At 31.8% G+C, this 21,312-nt stretch overlaps 1 protein-coding gene across 1 annotated transcript in view; it reads left to right on the top strand.

Annotated features, from left to right (window-relative positions):
- Lmpt (four and a half LIM domains protein limpet) overlaps positions 1-21,312 on the top strand; it is a 133,031-nt gene that overhangs the window by 39,345 nt on the left and 72,374 nt on the right. The window contains exon 2 of the mRNA XM_089700509.1: positions 16,059-16,144. Coding sequence (XP_089556635.1) covers positions 16,059-16,144 — 86 coding nt within the window. The remainder of the gene's footprint in view (positions 1-16,058; positions 16,145-21,312) is intronic.

Raw genomic sequence — 21,312 nt, forward strand, 5'->3', positions numbered from 1 at the left:
GAGATACATAGTGATTTTCATAAATTAAACTCAGATAAACTATTTCATCAAATCCTTTTACGGGTTTTGTCTATCCGTTTATTTTATATTTCTGCATTCGCTTTGCACAGATTTGCTATTAAAGCGCTAGCAAACTTTTTGACGGTTTTATTCAAATGTAGTTTCCAACTCCGTTAGCTAAACGTTTTTATTATTTTATCAATTTTTACTACATATTTAAAAATGTTGTGCGGAAAATTTTTCTGTTATATTCTATTTGACCGACTTAATTTCATTTAAGATATTTTTTTAAACAGTTGAGATCTTGTGATAGGTTCTTTAATTCTTCATTTTTATATCTTCTCAATTTTTCCAATATTAAAAATTTTTTATGTCATAGAGTTTGCGGATTCAAATTAAATCCTACTAATAATATTATTATAAATGCGGAAGTTTTTGAGGATGGATGTGTATGTGTATGTTTGTTACTCTTTCACGCAAATACTACCGAACCAAATACAATGAAATTTAGCACACATATAGAGGGTAACTTGGATTAACACATAGGATAGGTTTTATCCCGGAAATCCCACGGAAACGGGAACTATGCGGATTTTCCATTGAAAACGCGGGTATAGCCGCGGGCGAAAATCTAGTAATAATATATGTGCATTGTTTATCGTAATACATTGTAGGTTAGGACAGAATGAAATGTATTAATTACATAGTATAATAAACGTTAAAAACATGCAGAGGTAAACGCTAAAACAAGTTAAGTCACCGACATAAATATTGTAAAATACCGCTCAAATATTTACAGTAAGGAATTGAATAAGGGCTGATACGCAAGAGAAACTGGTTTTATTAAGTTAAAGAATATACAGATTGGTGAATTCTTATTTCATTTTATTGAAATTGTATAATCTATGTATGTAATTTATATTACGATTAGTTTGGAATTAATCTTTAAGAATTAGCAAATAGTTATAGTATTGCTACTGTGAAGTAAAGTTAATTATGGATTAAAAACAAAAGTAAGACTAAATACCGGTATTATTTATCACAATTCATATAAATGCAATTGCTTCATCTTTCATTCATAGTTCAAGAACCAAAATTTCAATGAAATTTGTCACCTATCAACCCGCACATGGCCAGAGTACTGGAATATAGACTTCACAAGAACTTAGAAGTTACTATCGCACAACTATCGCATTTATAATATTAGACGGGATCTTTGTTCAAAAATTCACAAAACACGTGAATATTTTTTGTTTACCGATTCCTCTTAATCGATCAAATTTATTGTTCGAAGTCGGTTAAAACTAACAGTGCGCAGCCCTATAGATAAGTTTGTAGCTGCTTACGGAATGTTGTTGGACAATGTCTTTCCGCGCACCATATTTGGAGGCCTGAGGTCGAATAACTTATTAGACGTGTGACCTAATGCTGGACCTAACTAGGTACTGCAATAAATTGTATACGCTTGTACGTACACTTTATGTCTTTACCTTTTAATTTTTTTTATTTCTCTTAAACAATTCATAATTCAAGCATTAACACATAAAGTAAGTATATCTTATGAAATAAATGATTTAGATAGAAATAATTGAAGCATATTAGTAACCTTCTTTTGTATACCAAAAACAGAGTCAAAATAAGATTATCATGTATTATGTCATCATGTAGTATGCACAAAAAACACGTTTTTCTACTAGATATTATCTTTCTTACTTTAATATATAAATAGGGGTGTACTGTAAAAATATTGTCCTTATTTTTCAGGCAAAGGTGTCAGAACTATCGCGAGTAGCATTTATAACCTACTGACCTATTTCCAATACAAATCTAGGTCAATCGTTTTCAAAAACATTGTTCATCAAAGAAAAATTCGTATTCGTCACTATCTATGGCATAAAAAGTGCATTCCAGCCGCAACGCTTCAAGTAATCGCAGTTTCTCGTACCACTTGTTCCATGAAAGGCAAACGATAAGGTATTTTACACATTGGGTTTGAGACGCTACGACTTTGGTTATTTTGAGTATTTGGTGTATGGAACTTTCGTGTCTTTTTCAATACTTACCATACAGTTTGTGTTGATAATAAAATGTAAAACCTATCAAGAAGAAAGACGTTTAATTATTGATAAGATACACATTGTACAAATACAGAAAAATGACAATCAATAATTTAACCATATTCTATCCGACTATTTTTATACACATTCAAGTTGAAGAAATCAAAGTTATAACTTTTCGTAGAATATATATATACCTATGTTGGTGCATTGTTTTCATGCTGTAGGAAATAACGTATCTCTCTAGTCTCTGCATTCCTGACTTTAATGAATAACCCTAAAAGTGCCTTAATAAAATAAATTACACTTTTTCTCACAACGAACTTTTACTCTCCATTCCTGACTTTAAAGGAATAGTCTTAAAAGTGACTTCATAAATTTTTATTCACAAACGTCCGTCTATACCCACCCTTCACCATCATGATACGGTGTAGAATGTACACGTGTGTAACAATAGCTTTTATGTTGGAACTGAAGGAAATGTTTGACAATACATCTAGTATACGAACCTAGAATACACGATTATTTGGTAGGTATATGACAAGTCAATTCCATTGTAATTTGTTTGTAAAAAGTGTATCCCATCAAAAACATCCTGTAAAAAACCCAAGTCTCGCAGCTCAGTCTTTCTACCGTCAAAAGTTGTGAGATCCATGTAATACCAAGTCGGTTAATCTATTTAGTGTCTACTTGAAGGACCTTCTGTCTTAAGTTATTACATAAGTTATTATCATGCCAATATTAAAAATATTTAACGTTTTAAACACTTGGACATCGCTTGATTTGATTATTAGTATGTATCACACTACACAGCACGACGGGCCAGCGACCAACAGGAACGAGAGTTTTAATCGCGTGAGGCGCGAGAGACTAAAGAATCTAATATAATATTGTAATATTCATTTTGTTTTCATGCGATGTCCAAGTCGATATATTTGTTTAAAACGTTAAATATTTTTAATATTGGCATGATAATAACTTATGTAATAACTTAAGACAGAAGGTCCTTCAAGTAGACACTAAATAGATTAACCGACTTGGTATTACATGGATCTCACAACTTTTGACGGTAGAAAGACTGAGCTGCGAGACTTGGGTTTTTTACAGGATGTTTTTGATGGGATCTCACTTCTTTTTGTAGAGCCTTTCTTTTTGATACCATCTACTTCTAACGAATTTTGTTAAAGGTCTTATGATATTTTCTTATTTTTATATGTAGTCTTCCTCTTTTTCATGTAAGAATACAATTAATACTTAAACGTAACTTTGGTCTCGTTATTTCGACCGACACTATTAAGTAAATATGAAGACTAAGGTATTTATGTAAGTTCCTTAAAATTAACCAAACAACATCCCAATCGTAAGCAAATAATATCAGTAAACTAATGAGCAAGCCTTTTAGTCGTAGGTTAGGTTTCGAGGCACATCCGAACAGCATGAGGGCGCTCGCACGTATGCGTGCGGCTGCCGCTCGCTCGAAGGCATTCACATTTCATTGGTCTGTCATTTTGGCGTATATTTTGCTTGTCAGTCATAGAGTAAAATAGAGGCCAGTCTGTCTGTAAGGAGGCTAGTCGCGCCAACAATTTATATATAACAGATTTAAATTATAATATATTGTTTTATTAGATTTTCGTACTTCAAGACATGTCCAATCATGTGTTTTTCATTACGTCGACCATTTTACAAGTAATAATGTTGTTCAGTTTCATGGGCTAAACACACCCTTACCCACCCTATACCCCCTCCCTTGCCTCATATGGTAGGTACCTATCTACACCTATTAAATTTATAACCACCACCAACCACCAACTGCATAAATAACTTTGTAATCCCATATATTTATATGGGATTACAAAGTTATTGATGCAGTTGGTGTATTTGGAAAACTGGACCGAAATTACAAAATATTTAAGTTTTCCCATGATTAAGACACTAAACTCTATATGTATTCCAAATATGAAGCTTCTAAGTCTGCTAGAAGTGCCTTGGACTTTTGATGATCGGTGAGTCAGTGAGTGACAAAATTTAGAAACTTTAACAAGTTGTCATTCTTAAACTACTGGTTCAAATTGACTGAAATTTTAAATATTCCGTGTTTATACAATGCCGGATTAGTTACTGAAGATTCAGGTTTCTTGCTTTATCCACAACCGAATTATAGGGGGTCGAAAACGGCCCGAATTGCTTCGAGAAAAGGATGGTACGTGCCGCTTTTTTTTTGCTCGACTTGGCGGGGGCACTGCCGTGCCCCCAGATTTAAATTCTAAATCCTAAAGAAAACTACTTACCAATACTTACCCAAAAATTAAGCTAACGATCACTCACTCACATATTCACTCACAATACTAAACTCAGAAACATATGACATCGGAAATGGATGGTTATTTTAGAAGATATATCTCCCGTATGTCAATAAACAACGAAAGCCTGTATTATAATGTTTCTGCTATAAATAGACTAGAGAAATATAGATCAAGCGAAATATCAGTCAGTGTGTGCACTGTGCAGTCAGGCAAAATGGAGAATTTCAATTCGGAACTCTCAAGGTCAGATACGATACATAGCAGCCCAAATTTGACACTATTCATATTTTGGTAAAGGCATTTTTGGGAATATTTCTGAAGCTTTTGTTCTCCACTTCTCTAGATATTGTTTCTAACTAGAATTTTAACTGCAATACAAATATTTATAGAAGCCTTCATAGTGGATTAGACCTGATCCCTTAAGGGAGGCCCGTTTCCTCGCAGTGGGAACATAATGGGCTGATGATGATAATTAATAGAAGCATTCGCCAATTCACATAATAAAAAAATTACTGGTGCCAACAACATAATCATAAAAAGTACCGTAGGTGTCAGTCAGCTTTACTGTAAACTGCCATAATATATATCTTGAGGAAGTCACAAAATTAAGAATTCAACAATGATGCAATACATATCATATTTTTACAATAAAGAGACAAGCCCACGTAACAATTGAAGTACATTTGTTAAATTAACACTCGTAGGTGACATTCGTTAAACTTTTTATTTGCAATTGTTTCGAGTTTATTCTTCATTATGTATAGTGCTGGTTCTGTCTGGTTAGAACCAGTATTGCTCACTTCTCAAATTTTATTTAACTCATAAACGACGAGACGTCTTCAAACTTCTTGAATACTGAAACAGAAAATAATAGGAACGGTTAAAATCATTGCATCCATAATTATATATTACTACATTAAATTTTAATAACATAATATAGAGTAGAGTGAAGCAAATGTAAAAAATATGCAAATTGTGAAAACCTTTCAATGTAAATTAATTTTAATATTTGTTACAACACTTCATAAACCTTATTACTATATTTTGATATAACATTAGTAAACTTAAGATTAAAAAAGGATAAGTGCTATAAGCCTATTTTCTAGATTATCTTTGAGTTGGAAAATCAATCTCATAATCCAATTATTGTAAACATTGTTGTAAACATCACATTTTGAATAGGCAATCTCACCTATACCATTTCAATTTATATTTTCTTACAGAAGACTACAATTGCAATACTATTCGATAACAATTGCGAACACGTACTGGTTTTATAATGTTTATGCCTTCCTTATGCATTGTTCTTGGAATTCTGATATTATTGCATTCGTGTAACATAAAAAAGTATGAAGATTGTTCTTAGTTCCACCTATTATGTGATATGTTTCTAAAATTCGTATCTTATAACATTTCAAAGGTCATGTTTATATTTACCTTTATTGCTTGGTAGTTAAGATTCTTATTTTTTATTGCATATAAGACCTCTCCTGACAATAAGCAAAATACATTAAAAAAATATATATTAGAGAAATATATCGTTTACCAGGATATAAAACGGATTTTATTCTGAATCATAATCTGTTAAACTTCACTCAAAAAAGCTAGAAAAGCTTTTGAACGGTCAAGCTGTTAAATAAGTACACTTCAGTTTGAAAAAGCCTTAACTGGATTGACGGCATTTAAGTACATTTTTACTTCCAAGTTCCAACGAATGAAATGTAATGACGCCTAATTTGACTGTTTAGTCGTTAATAATGATACTAATTATTTTAATAAAAACCGCTAAAATAATAAATTTTAAGCAAAATTTAAACACATCTCATTTTGGTAAAGGCATATTATTATTAAATGCTTTATTAAATGCTTTATGTATTGTTTAACTGGAAAATTAACAAGTAAAGATAAGAGACTATATTATTTACAAAATATACTTTAAAATGAACTGTAAAAGTATTCCTTTTTGAAAGAAAATCTTTCACAAAATAAAAGAGGAGTCTCTGAAAAAACGATAGGTCAATTAGGCACATAATTGCTTGACACGAAATAAAAGCTACCGTGTACAAAGCGAGCCAAGAGCTTACTGCCAGGAAATATGAGCTTAGTAAAATATAGACCGAGAGCTACCTAATTAAATGGCAATCTTAGCTATTTTATAAAAACTTATTGAGTGAAAAATTCTTAGAATAGAAAAAAAATCGAACACGAGGAAATTTTTAATTTCTCATTTACAAAGCATTTGCATGCTACGAAACTAAATATTAAACCTATTAACTATTAAGTGTTTAATGAATAATAAGTACTGAAAGTTGAAAATAATGAGCATTATCTAGTATCTATAAATTATCTATCGTTGTACTTTAATCGTTTCTAAGTTTATAATTATAATACCTATGTTAAAAATAACATATTTTGTGTATATCGCACTCATTTGTTTTTACTATTCACAGTATTTATCATATAATCTATCTATCATTAATTAAATATTATGGGTAAATAAAAAATACAAAACTTTCATAACCGACAGCGGGCTCTCTTACTACAAATACATCGTGATAATATATCGTCTACACTCTCGTATCGAGATGAGCAATGGCTGCTTGTCCGATAAATAAATTGATGGATTCAGTATTCACGGCATGTATTGATTTAATGATTATCGGAACAGTGTGTACCCATGCTTATGGATTCATTGCGAAGCATTGTGTGAACAAGTTCTTTATACAGGTGATGTTAAAAGTGAATCGATTTGTGGTTTAAAATTCGCAATTTTATGTCACCGTTTCTAATATAAAAAGAGTTATTTTACAAAGGAATTACATTAAAATTGAGAATGTATATAATAGTGACAATTGTACAAAAAACTTCAATTATTTTCATAATGGATCGTTTTTCATTTTACGCAATCTCAAAATCATAAACATCTTTCATTCATTGTTTAAATAATTTACACCTTCATGAATCATATTTTACATTTATATCTTTAAGGTAAGCATCAAGCAATTATTTTTTTAATTACTGTCATAACAACAAACGTTTTTTTTTTACTTATTTCGGCATAGATCATAAAATCCCAGAGCAGGCGAATGAAAATCGCATGCTATCAAAAAGTTGGCGTTGATAAACCTCCACGAAGAGCACACTGAACTATCAATCCTGCATTTAATCTCTTCCCAGTTGCATCAGATTTCCGTTTTATAGGATATTTAAATACAGGAATAATACTAAACGACAGAAATACGGTACAAAAGTTTTAAATACGGAGTAGCAGTGTAAATAGTTCCCTTACGATATCGTCTGCTTTTACGTCATAATATTATTACAACAAATGCAACTATGAGCTCATAACCATAGAATATATTCACATAACCGTTTACTCTCCGTTGGCAAACGCAGCTTTTATAAAAGAAAAATTCTTGGCTAGCCATTTATAGTGTGAAAATGCAATCTAATTCCACGCCACTCCAGTGCCTATATCACACGATTCAACGTAAAATTTAAATCAGTAAAGTTGAGATTTTTAATTAGAGTCGTTTTCACAGTGGCTTTTTATTCGACGACCACAGTTAAATCAGTCTTTCAGTAGAAATAGTTAAAAGCGCGTGAAGGGCTGACAGGGCTGGATTAGTTGCCAAGTGGCGAGATTTTAGCGTCAGTTTTTAAAATATTACTTCTGAATATTTTACTTGAGCAAATCTAATTAAAGTTTTTCCAGTTCGTGATGTAGAGTTTAAATAGATTGGTTGGCCTGTATTTGAGATAAATGTGGTTTCTTTTCAAGCATTTAGCTCATATAATATCATGAATTAAGTGCTTTTTACTAATATTTATTTTTAAATAGATATAAATAAATGGAATAAAATATACTATTGCCAAAATGTGTCGTAGTCTTCTAAATTATTTAACACCTTTTTTATTGAAGTAGGCCATAAAGTTACCAAGATTTAAGTCGTTCCACGCCATGCAATTTATAATTAATTTATTAATAATATTTATTTACGTATTGAGTAAATAAATCAATGAATAACAAACCTTTAATACGTCCCTGTCTTTACTGAAAATATCACTCCTTACTTGTTACCCATTCAATGGGTCTGTACTTGTTGCATTGTTAACATTACTAATTTATTGTGTTTATTAAATAAAAATGCGCGTAACAATACGCCCCTGTCGTCACTGCGAATGTCACGGTCAACATTTAGCAGACTAGAAGTCAAAGTTCCACTTTGAAATGAACACCGAAATGAGTTTATCTTTATTACTACGATATAATGTTACATCATTAGAATATTGTTAAAAGTTATCGAGATGCGGATTATGTTTTAAAGCGATAATTCCGATCGCTCCGTGTTATGTTTCAGCGAGAACTTTGAGTCAAGATGTTTGTAGCGAATTTATGAAAATAATACTCGTTTGTAACTATTTGTAGCCCGCGGTTTCACTTGTGACACAGAGGTAAGAAGTAATCTATGTGCTTATTCAAACTATAATAATCCATCTCAATTTCATTTTAATAATATAAGGAGAAAACTATAAGATGCTGCATTAGCACGGCAATAAGATTTTACAAATCAAAAGCGAAAACTAATAATATTAACCACGATTATAAGTGATATTTTTTTAATTTAACTGCCTACAGTCCACACTTATATTAAAGGAATAATTAAATAATGTAAATAAAATATTCTCAAATATATTAATACACCATGTTTCTCAAAGTTGAAAAGTTATTTCATCTGGGAGTACCTAACCAAAAACTAATTTATGATCCTGTATCAAATAATATAATTAATCTTCTTCTAAAGTTTTGTATGTATGTATGTTACATTATTTTCGTGTTTAATTTTTTTTTAAGTTCAACTTCTTTAGGCGTGTTGAGAGTAAAAGGTCGCGTCATGGCAAAACCGTCACGTTATGGAGTAAGGCGACGATTTTGATATCTTTGAATCTTGCCAAAGAAATTTCACATCTGACACGTGTGCTCGGCACACACGCTCTTTTTTGTTTTTTACTACACCGTCAAGTACAAAATAAAACAGCTGCAGTATAATATCGCAGGTAAATGCAACAAATAGCTTTAGCAGGAATATTAACACAGACAGTAGTGATTACAATTGGACACAGAAGTAGATGCCTAATATAAGTTACTTAGTTCAGACTTAGCTGTCCATACAATAACTTAGTAACTTAACTGTAGCATACTTAATTCGCATCCCATCACTTACACGACAAGTAACTCGTAACTCGTAAACTAGCACTTCCGGTTGGCTGTTTCCTGTGACATTCTAGACCGGAAGTGACGTGTGATTTATAGGTCCTTTCTTCCGAAACGGTTGTAGCGTAAGCCCTGAATGCTTGTCTATCTATTGCATTTCCGGTATTAGATGACTTTTCCATCAATATTTTTCTATGGCCTATTTTTTATTTATAATAACTTCATTGCCAATTATATTTTAATATAATATTTAGTAGCGATCTATTAAATCTATGACATCTCTATATAAGCGTCTGTAAAATTTATAAGTACCAATCTATAGTTACGTATAAAAGGGTTTATTCAACATAAACTATATCATTTCTTCTTCTACACCTATAGATATAACACACTATCTACTCTATATGTATATGATTTGATTCACAAAGCAAATTGAATAAAATCAATTAAAATATACGGATACCTTACACCAAATACTATACACGTGCCACACAACCTTATTTCAAATATTAAAACCATTAATTAGATCAACCCTAAAATTTCCGCAAAATGTAGAGCATAGTATCACGCGAGCGGACTGGCGTGACAAATTCGCTTTGTTTAATTACTGCTAGGCGAGGCTAATTCCTCACATCACGAAGTACTACAACTAGTATAGTCCTATCCTACTAATATATAAATGCGAAAGTTTTCTACCCGATTACAATGATATTTAGCACACATATAGAATAAAGAAAGTAACTTTTTTTTTAATCTTTTTTTTTAAGGGATTTTTGTCCAGTGTCCTAAAGGACGATGACAATCCCATCGTACCTTATATACAAATATTAAACACTTCACAAACTATCTTAACTATATTTTAAATTTAAAGTTGAATAGCATTCTAGCTGCCACAGAGTGTGGTGCAGCTAGAATGCTATGATATCCACCAACACTCAAAAAAAATATTTTAAAATTTGTCAACAAGTCTTTTCTTTTAACATCATTCCGAACACATTCCATGAGGAAGTGTTGGATATCGTCATATTTATGACAAAATTCGCAGTTGGGCGAGTCAGCTTTTTTCAAGAGATAAGCAAAAATATAGAAGGTAACTTAGATTAACACATAGGATAGGTTTTATCCCGGAAATCCCACGGGAACGAGAACTATGCGAGGTTTTTCTTTGAAACGCGGACAAAGCCGCGGGCGGAAAGCTAGTATTTAATTATCTGTGGTACGTATAAGTACGTCCGAGTGATAATAGAGTAGCATAGTTATAAATTACAATACACTGGCGCCTGTAATTAGCCTTTTGAATGGCTATTTACGTATTGAATACGTAAATAGGTTGACGTGTAGGTTATATCGTTTTTCCATTGTTAGTGTGTTTTAAGTCCCTCTATATAGAGCAATATAAAGCTGAAGAATTTGTTTGCTAGAACGCGCTAATCTCAGGAACTACTTGTGTACATGATCCTAGTGTGCTTACTGCTTATAGGCTATGTACTACAGGCGAAGTCGGGGTTGACCGCTCGAAGATTATATGAACACGTGATATCTGAGAATATTTAACTAAATGACTTCCTTTAATTAAATAAATAAATGACTTCTGCAAATTGTTTGAATTACAATATAAAGCAGGACTTATGTTATTTTAAAAGTTTATTTTCCTTTAAGAAGCTCCAAGTGGAAGACGTGTATCAGCATATGTTTCCATTTCTTAAGAAAACTTGTGTGGTTTAACATGCTATAACTTTACAAGCTTTCATGAACTTACAATAATATTTTCTATAGAAACTAAACAAAAACTCAACAACGTATCAAACATTATGAAAGATATACAAATGTATGCAATGCTTACTTAGACCACAGTAACTTATTTGTTTCTTCAATCAATCGCATTTCTTAACGTTTTGATAAATCAATAAGTGCAGATTTTAATGATTTAAGTTATGTATGGTGAAAATAGAATCAGCACTTTCAGAGTATACTGCTCTCTTGTATCAGAATTTGATAATAAATAATATGTTATTTTTACATAGTTATTATTGATTATACATAGATATACAATAAGTTAGAAACACGATATCAAAATGTTACATAATATGTAATGTATAGGAAGTTTATTTTTGTCCTGGTGTATTTTTAAAATTTCAATTTAAACTCGAACTTTAATAATTTAAGATAAATTGCGAAATTCAAGTCCTTAGAAGTTTACGAGCCCGCATAATACATCCTTTCTAATAAAGCCTACATAATAATTGGATAACTTGGTTAAGAAACAAAGCCGCCCTTAACCAGATGGACTTTCAGTTGGAATAATTAAGAGGAATTATTTCGTATATTATTTTATCTAAACCATACTGTCCTAGGAGATATTACATATTAGGTTACTGTCTTTCTTTTATGTAAGTAAAAGTACGAAAATAAACTTCACTAAAAGTATAGCCTACATTTTGATAAACATAAATCTAGAATAAATGAAAGTATAATAATCATTGTTCATATTTGTCAATGAAAATATCATTTTTATGTATTTATTTCCATAAGTTTCTCATTAAATAAAAAATCTTGTAACTGACTCATATTGTATGACTAAATTCATTTTAACTCATCTCCTAACCAATTTACCTAATTAACACTAATTTCTAAATATTTACCATCATATTTCAAAACTGTACAGAGCAAACATGGAATAATCCAAACATAACCATACCACCTACCAATTACGATTCTTAAACAAATAGGAATGTATGATAGTTCGTCATCGTCTTTAGATCACTGCCCAATATGTTGCTGTTACGCAATCTCATTGACCCTGAATGCCAAATCGGGTAAAACGATGGATGTGGTATGAGTTGACAGCGTTTTCATATTTCAGTTCATAATATGATGTTATAGACGGCTGAAAACCTACTTATTCGTAAAAAAATTCGTTGGAAATCGGTCATCTGTCCTATATCGAAACGCACATGTAGTTTTAGTTTAAGTACTATATAAAAATTTAATATGAGCGTAGTTAAAAAGCATATAATTAAACGTTACGATTACAATTTTCAAGATTTTTTTTTCTTACACGAAAGTTGAATGAAATTGTTTTGTTATTCGTTTATTTTAATTTATTACAATCCGTATCGTATGTAATATGTATGTATAATAATTATAAATATTAAATATAATCGTATGAAATACCTGTCCTATTTATTGAAAAACATTTCACGGCATCCGCTTCTAACTTGAGCCAAACCGATCAAATTTCATGCATCATTATGAATAATTTTTGTTTGTAAAAGTGTAGAAAAACACATGTTTGTCTTGAAAGGAAATGACCTTAAATAATGTGACTAATTGTTTATATTTAATAACCAAATCGTCGAAAGTTTATTCTTATAGGAACCTCGTGTACCATCTCTTATTATGAGGTTGTTATTTAAATAAGCCTATAGGAACAATCTATGCGCCTATTTTCACGCAAAATAGGCGCATAGACGTCGAGTTGCGGAGAAATGCCCGTATTATTATTATTAAGCCTATAGGAATTATAAATGACGGCATAGACTAATAAAATCAATTACCTTAAATATACGATTTCATTTTCGTCATTAATTAAAAACATTTTTATTTCTAAAATCAAATACCGATACTGTTTGTCGAAAATTTTAAACCACATGGGACACTTGCTAAAGCTAATAAGTAATAACATTTAATTATAAAACAATGTAGATAATCTGCATATAAAACCTTTAAAATCCTTTCGGTAGTTTTTTTTAATCACACATAAAACATTTATGTATGTCATAATTTTTCGTAAATGCAATTTATAAATATACATATTTGAAAAGTGGCATGAATGCCCAATACCTAGTAGCACAGACTAATAATAATATACTACGTATACAACTAGTAGTAAGATATTGCCAGAATAAGACGAAGGTCGCGGGTTCGAATCCCGACACTTGATCAATTTTTTTTAATTTTTCTCAATTTATAAAATAAATAAAAAAAGAACAATTTGTATCGGTTTCAGATATTCAGAGCTAGTGCTGCTATTCTTATTCGTGGTACCTAGTTGGAGTAGTGGCAAATTACACTTGATTTTAAACATCACACGAGTAGGCACTCTCACTTCTCACTAACGATGCCTGTAGTAGGCACAACTAGTGACTATTATGATCAAACTAAAACATAAAAATAAAATATGTACACTAAGATTTTTAAGTATTTTTTCTTTTCGTGAGTTAAAAGCAACAGAAACGTGTTTATATGTACTTAGATTCGATTCTGTCGTTGATTAATCTGTTTTACATAAAAAACTACATATTTCACTGAAATTATTTGCGTTGTTATGACTGTTAATTCATTTCATAACATTGAATGAGTTTCGCTATTCCACGATAGATGGCGCATCATCATGTCGCTACTATGCTGTCAGGTCATGCACAATGTGTAGCGCGGGAAGTATTTGATAAAAAATGTAGATGGCGCTGTTCTTAATCATTATTATAATAACAAATATTATTAATTACATTAAAAAATTTATGACTTTTACAGTTTAATACATTTATTCATCGTGCTGTTTATTCTTACTTTTTTTTAATTATATACAGCAAATTTGTTCGCAATAAGATGAATACTCTTCCTCTTATATTTTAGTAATTTCGCATAATTTTAAAAATTGAAATAATATTAACTATACGAGGCCCATTCATATTACTTAAAAATAATTATACCCAGCATAGAATAATGAATTTTTTGTTTATTTACTTAGGATACCATAGTATCTGCACTTTGCAGGTGCCGCAAAATAATAAGTTAGGAATCCCTAAATGAAACCTAGATGGCGCTGCTGGTATATTTTTCATAAAACATGTTATACGATTTATTAAAATTCGAAGTATTTTTTAAAGGTAATAAATAATAATTGCCTACATTTAATAATATCTCAATGTTAGTTTATTGATTATATTTCTGCTAATAATATATAAGATTATAATATTCCATACTTATAAGTTATAATTAAATTAATTAAAAACACAAAATACAATTATACTGAACTAAATTAGAATTAGGTACTATCAATCGATATTGTAGTAATAAATTGTACTATCTCTTTCACTGACCCTTCATTTAGCGAGATTACTAACAAGACCGGCAATATAACAAGCAATTCCACCCAAGGGTGTTGCAATTTGTCGAGTCATTTGCGATGGACCCATTTAGCACTGTTTGCATGATCGTAAAGAGTCACACCCTTACCACCTACAACAAGCCACCAGCGTATCTTGAGCTCGCGCGTCTACCAATTAAAGAACCGCTAATTTCAACACCAGGGCTCAACATTGACTGGTTATGGATTACGTTATACCTTTGACAGGTGATCCCTATCACGTCACCCTCACGATTGAATTGTAACAGTAAAAACCTGGGCTAGTTCTTTGCTAACTCTGCTCCGTGAAACTTTCCCTTAACTTTGTTGTAACACGGTAATTTCTTACAAAAAGTTTAATTCGTGCTTAAATAAGAAATTGATATAAAAATGATTTTGTTCCTGGAATGAGTTTGTGGATAAGACTATTAGTATTTATACAAAGTTTCTTCGTCCACCGCTTTGAAAGAAGAAGAAAGATGTACAATTTGAAAAGAAGGCGGGAATCCGTCGCGACTGTGTATAAGAAAACAACAAAATTTCTAACAATCAACACTGTTAACCTTTTAAAGAAGATGCCTAATACAAAAAAATATTGCCTTCTAGCTAAAATCGTTGATGAATGCCAAGAAAATGAGAGAAGGAATAAGTTTGAAGATCGCCGATCAGAAGAAGACAGCAATAGTGATAATGGCGATAGAGATTTGGATTATTACCTTGGTGTGAGGAAGAAAGAAACATATTGGAGAGATCCCATAGGCAAGGAACAAATCAGAAAAGACTATCTGCTATACCATTGCGGCGTGAGTGAAGAAGACTATGAGAGATTTTATAAGAAGACTATAGCAAAGCCCTCTCACGTTATACAACCTAGATTTAAGCAAGTTCCCTTTAAGATTCATAAAAAAAGGGATAAGAAAACGCATAGTTTACGCGAAGGGGTGGCAGAATCGTGGTGTGAAAAACGGGGCATTTTTAAAATATTCGGGAATAAACGTGAAAGTGACTCTACTTCAGATAGCTACAGCGAATGTGATTCAGCAGACGAGGAAACTGTGAGAGACATCTCCAAGCAGTTCAATCGGCTGAAGATGTTTGATAGCTATGACGATCTGCTATTAGAGGTTGTTATATTACTTAATTGAATATTTGGATAGATATGTCATTACGAATATACCTTACTATAATTGTATAATTTAATACATACAAACAATAACTTCAGATTTACTTTTTTATATATAAATTATTGACACTTCTGATTAACCAAAATCAATGTATTGTGTCCATGTTAGTGTAATTACAGGGCAAAAATCATAAATGTACAATTTTTTAAACTTGTTTCGTTGTTCCAGGGTGCTAGAATAAAAGAAGTGTCAGAAGGAAGACCTTGCGACAACTGTCCAGAGCTATGCCCAGGATTCATATCGCATCCTTGGAGGTAAGTGATTGTTGATTAATTTTTCAATAACAATGAATAACGTTTGCCATGTTCTGATAGAAATGTAAACAAAATTTTAATGACTGTTAAACTAATTACATCGACTCGTTTAGATAGTGGCATCACGTAATCACTTAACAGGAACAAAGGGAATCAAAACAAAGTTTATCGTATATGTTTAAACTGTCCGGCCGATAGCTTATCTCGATTCATTCATTTCTCAAATATAATACCACTCGAACGCGTCGTAAATTATCAATAAGAAGGAAAAAATTGAGCCTTGATCGCTTGAGGTCGCAGGCGCATAACTGTCATTGTCAATTGCGAAGTCGCAGTGTGTGCACGTTACAATTTATAATGTGCCTGTCGTTGAAAAAATTGGAGTGGGCAGAAATATGCCGGCGTATAAGGAACAAGGATAGTACGCTGACTGAGAAAAAGATACAGAAGTTCCCCTCGAGGGAGCGGAACTATGCGGTCAGAAGAAAGTACAATAACAACAGTATGAGATCACATGTGAACTGCGAAGCGTGCGCGAGAGTCGCTGAAGAAGAAAGGTGATTGCGTGACAGTGTTTCTCCTCATTTGCTTAAGACTGGTGTACATTTAGTTTCTCGAATTGTTAATAATGCTCAATTAATTGACAGTGAATTAATTGCCAATCTGTATTGGATCCAGTAGGTACTATATTACAGAGTTTTTGCCACTACGCACAATATCTTAAATGGGCAAGAAACTCATTTGAATTTTAAGAGTTATATAACTATTTACGCAAGTTCAATAATTAGTGTTTATTTTAAATACTTAGCGGAATCATAATGTTATCGAGTTACTAGAATTTAAGATATAAATAGACTCGTGTCACGACTGCGGCCCCAAGATTGTTGTCAATCGTGTATTGTTTTTATTGACGGTTGAATATTTACTGTATGTATGACTTATAATTCCGAATAAACGTATGATCTCAATTTCGTTTTCATTGAAAACCCATTGTGCTCGATAAACAAAAATGAAGGAATTACAATAATAATTATCCCTGAGTGTTTGTAAGATTGAGAACGTACCGTTCTCTAAAATGCATTTAATAGTTTTTGAAATATTCGTTTTTCACTACGTTACAACTGCACATTATTATAATTATATTATAATGATTAAACTAAAGCATAAAATAATGTATATAATATATCATGCATGACCTATGTCCATAATAATATACTAATTTAAAAATCACATATCATGACACATCCTATTAAGTATTTTGTTTATAAAAACAACGTTCATTTTAATTGATATCCACTATCATCTGTTAGGTTGAATGCGATTGTTTATGCAAAATATAATAAACAAGACAATATGTCTACAGTATATACCTACCTACCTAATTAAAATAATTACAGGGTGGTTCTAAATTACGTTGACAAATTTGAAAATAATAAATTTCAAAAATGGGACATGCTGCGTTGCTTTTGTTTTTTAATTATTATTTTCACATGTATTGGCGCCAACTTAACGTTATTTGTGAAGAGAATAAATTAAAAATTAGTCATTTTTTACTATGTCTGCTCAACGAGGTGCAATAATATCCTTATATGAGGCTGGTAAGCAGCAGTGCGAGATAGTGCGACTTCTCAGTATCAGTTGGCAGTTAGTTTCTTCTGCTATTAAACGCTACGATGAGCTTGGCCATCTTGGTGATCGTCCGGGAAGAGGCAGAAAAATAACTGTGAGGACGCCTAGGCTTCGACATATCGTTAAACAAAGATTGACCCGCAATTCACAAGCCAAGGTAAGAATAATGGCTCGAGATTTAGGTGTAAGTCATTCAACGTTACAACGAGTTGTTAAAAATGAGCTCAAGTTAACAGCACACAAGCTGGGAAAAGCGCAGCGGTTGGATGATAAAGATAAAAAAATACGCCTTGAAAGATGTCGCTTACTGAAAGCGTGCTCCGCTGGTGAAGCGTGGAAAAATATTTTTTTCACAGATGAAAAAAAATTTCAGATTGAACAGTCTCATAACCGCCAAAACGATAGAGTTTACTCTTCTAGTCGCCCTGGAGCCACAGCAACTATCCCCCATCGACAAAGACCGGATTCAGTCATGGTTTGGCGTGGCATTTGCTCAACAGGCAAAACTCCTCTCGTTTTCGTAAAAAAGGTGTGAAAATGAATCAAGAAATATACCGACGTGATATTTTGGAGAGTGTAGTTCTTCCTTGGAGCAAGCAGCACTTCGGTGACCAACAGTGGACTTTTCAACAGGACTCTGATCCATCTCAAATGTGCAGTAGTGATGTATGGACCATTTCCCAGAGTTCATAAGTTCCAAGGAATGGCCTCCATTTTCACTAGACCTTAATCCAATGGATTTCAGCGTATGGTTAATTCTAGAGGTGAGGGCCTGTGCAACATCACACAGAAGTTTAGACGCGCTGAAGGCAACATTTACTCGTGAGTGGGACAAAATATCTGAAGAGGAGGTACGGAAAATCGTCGAAAACTTCAGAAAATGTTTAAGCCTTTGTATTAAAGCTAAAGGTGGTTATTTTGAAAATAAATAGATATTTACATTAAAATAATACTGTATTTTTATTATTAAGTAGTCACCGATATACTGTGTAAAAGAAAAATAAAATAAATCGTAAAATAAGTTGTCAACGTATTTCAGTGCCACCCTGTATGTAGCTCTATCACTTATTTGATACTTGCTCCGTTTTACTACTCGGTAGTCTGTACATATTACATTCGTTTTTAGGTCATAAATAATTTTATGTAGACGTAATCACTAATATTTAATACCTTACAAGATTTTTTTAGTTTGCTTGTCTGCTTGTACGTATGTATTGAATATGTGAAGCTAATTTAGGACCGCTTCCTGGCGGTAAATTGGCGGTTGGCCCCAAATTTGGTATGATTCGGTATCTAGGTGACAGTTCAATAATATTGTACCTACCATGGGTATAGTCAGATAATGGTAAATGATAAAAAAAGCGATTAACTTTTTTCCATGCGTAATTTAAAGTTATTTTAAAGACGTTTTATGAGTAACTAACTTTTAATTGAGTGTCACTTAATTATTTTCTTCGTCTTTAACCTTTACTTTAAAGTTTAAAACAATCATTCAAATATAATTATTTTATTCTTGTGAGTAAAACCATTAAATTTCATCATACAACAATTCGTTTAAATTTAAACATTGTGTTAGACCTACACACTAAACTTTATATGAACGATGATTTCATTAGTGTGTATACTGCCATCTTTGCCATAGATACTGCACTGTGCAGTCGTTTGTTATTGTAATGTAACACGATAAATCTATTCTGATATGACCATTTTAAAGCTAATAGGTACCTACATGTGTTTTATATGAACTGACTTATTACTCACATATTTATTGCTAAAATCCATACAGACTGTCTGATTGTCTGTGTGTCTGTTATTTGGAATTTTCAAATATGATATGAAAATAGTTGGATAAAGATAGGTTAGGTTATCTTTTTTTTGTAAAAAAGTTCTCTCATGGTTGTATTCGCGAGTGAAACCGCAAGACAAAGCTAGTCAATCACAATATTTTTTATAAACAATATTAGGAAAAGAAACTGTTTCGTGTGTTGCAAATTGCATGTCGCTAATATGTCTGGAAATAAATTAAACGTATTATTGACTCGTCACGACTTATTCAAGGTTCGCAACACTTTTCAAGAGCATGTTATATTCTTCGATATGGATGATAATAGCAATTGAGGATCTAAGAAGTCTTTATTAGACAACACTAACTGCATAGAAATGTGCGTATTGTACCTATAACCTATGTATAGTACTTTATTATTATCTGCACTACTATACTCAAATTGCGGATGCTCTGGCTAAAAGAGACGTTTAGATTTTTTATAAAAGCATAAAAATTTAAAAATGAATTATTACTTTCAACCCCATACGTGAAATTATTATAAAGCTGAAACACTCGATGGCTCTTATCTACTTTCTTTTAAGTATTTCTATGTTATTAAGTATTAACAATAAAAAAAACATATGGTAAATTAAAAGCCTTATCAATAATCAATTAATTTTGTCGTCCTTTTTGCGTTGTACCTATATTAGAAGAAATGCAATATGTCATTCGTTTATCATCGGGGTTAATAGATGCGGCCTTGCATTTTAATTGTTTTAATTACAATAGACGGTGGGATAGTTGAGTGCATGTTATAGCATATTAAGCAAGTACTTATGTGATATGAGATTTGATTATATCGAACTGTCATTGTTACTCCGTTCCTCTTGGTCGAAGCACATGAGTAGAAAGACGGTCGAAGCGTGATGTTATATTATAGCCTTTCTTGGATTATAACCAAACAAATTCTTCAACTTTACAATATTAGTAAGTATTGATTTAGCTACAATAGCTTTCGGCCGCGGCTTTGCTCGTGCTCTGTGCTTTATTTTTCTTCACTAAAATTAAGTGGGGGTAAACCACCAGGTCAGTTTTAACTTGTAACTATGTGGTCTTGTAAATACAAAATAAAGCCCTTTTTATATCATGGGGTTAATGAACTCTTGGATTGTGACGATTAAGAGGCGCGTGCTTAAGAGGGTGCAGGGCATAGTCTGAAAAAAAATTGAAACTTAGGATCATTTTTTAACGTATTTATTCGTATAAGATGGATATTATAATATTATGTTATAGAAAAAAAGCTAAATATTATTTATTTAGTAGGTACTGGCAACGTTTTATGTTGTTTAAATTTTCTAATAAAAAAAATAGTTTTTTCACAAAACTTCGTAGCTTATCAATGGTTTCAAGGAAATTGGTTTTATTTTCCAATCAACTGTTACTAGTTTCATTCACTGTAAGAATAATGTTTCCGATAAGTTATCAAAATGCCCCATATTAGAGTAGATTTCAAGATAAAACCCGGATATTATTTGAAAATTATCAATTTTTTGCTCAGCCAATGACAATTTACAGAAAATAAATATTCACTGTATTTTATAGTGATAAGGTTAAAATTAGGAAGAATTTTAATTTATGCATAGGTATTAGTCAAATGTTTTCGCAAAATTAAACACAATAAGCTTTGTGAGTCACTCATAATGAAACAAAGAGTGACTGATTGTATTTCTTTGTTCCCTTATTCCAGAAACCTGAAATTTTCATGTAGAAAAAA

The sequence above is a fragment of the Colias philodice genome, chromosome 11, assembly GCF_061535455.1.
Source record: "Colias philodice isolate Cphi_HAF_F1 chromosome 11, ilColPhil1 Martin Lab GWU primary, whole genome shotgun sequence".
NCBI lineage: Eukaryota > Metazoa > Arthropoda > Insecta > Lepidoptera > Pieridae > Colias > Colias philodice.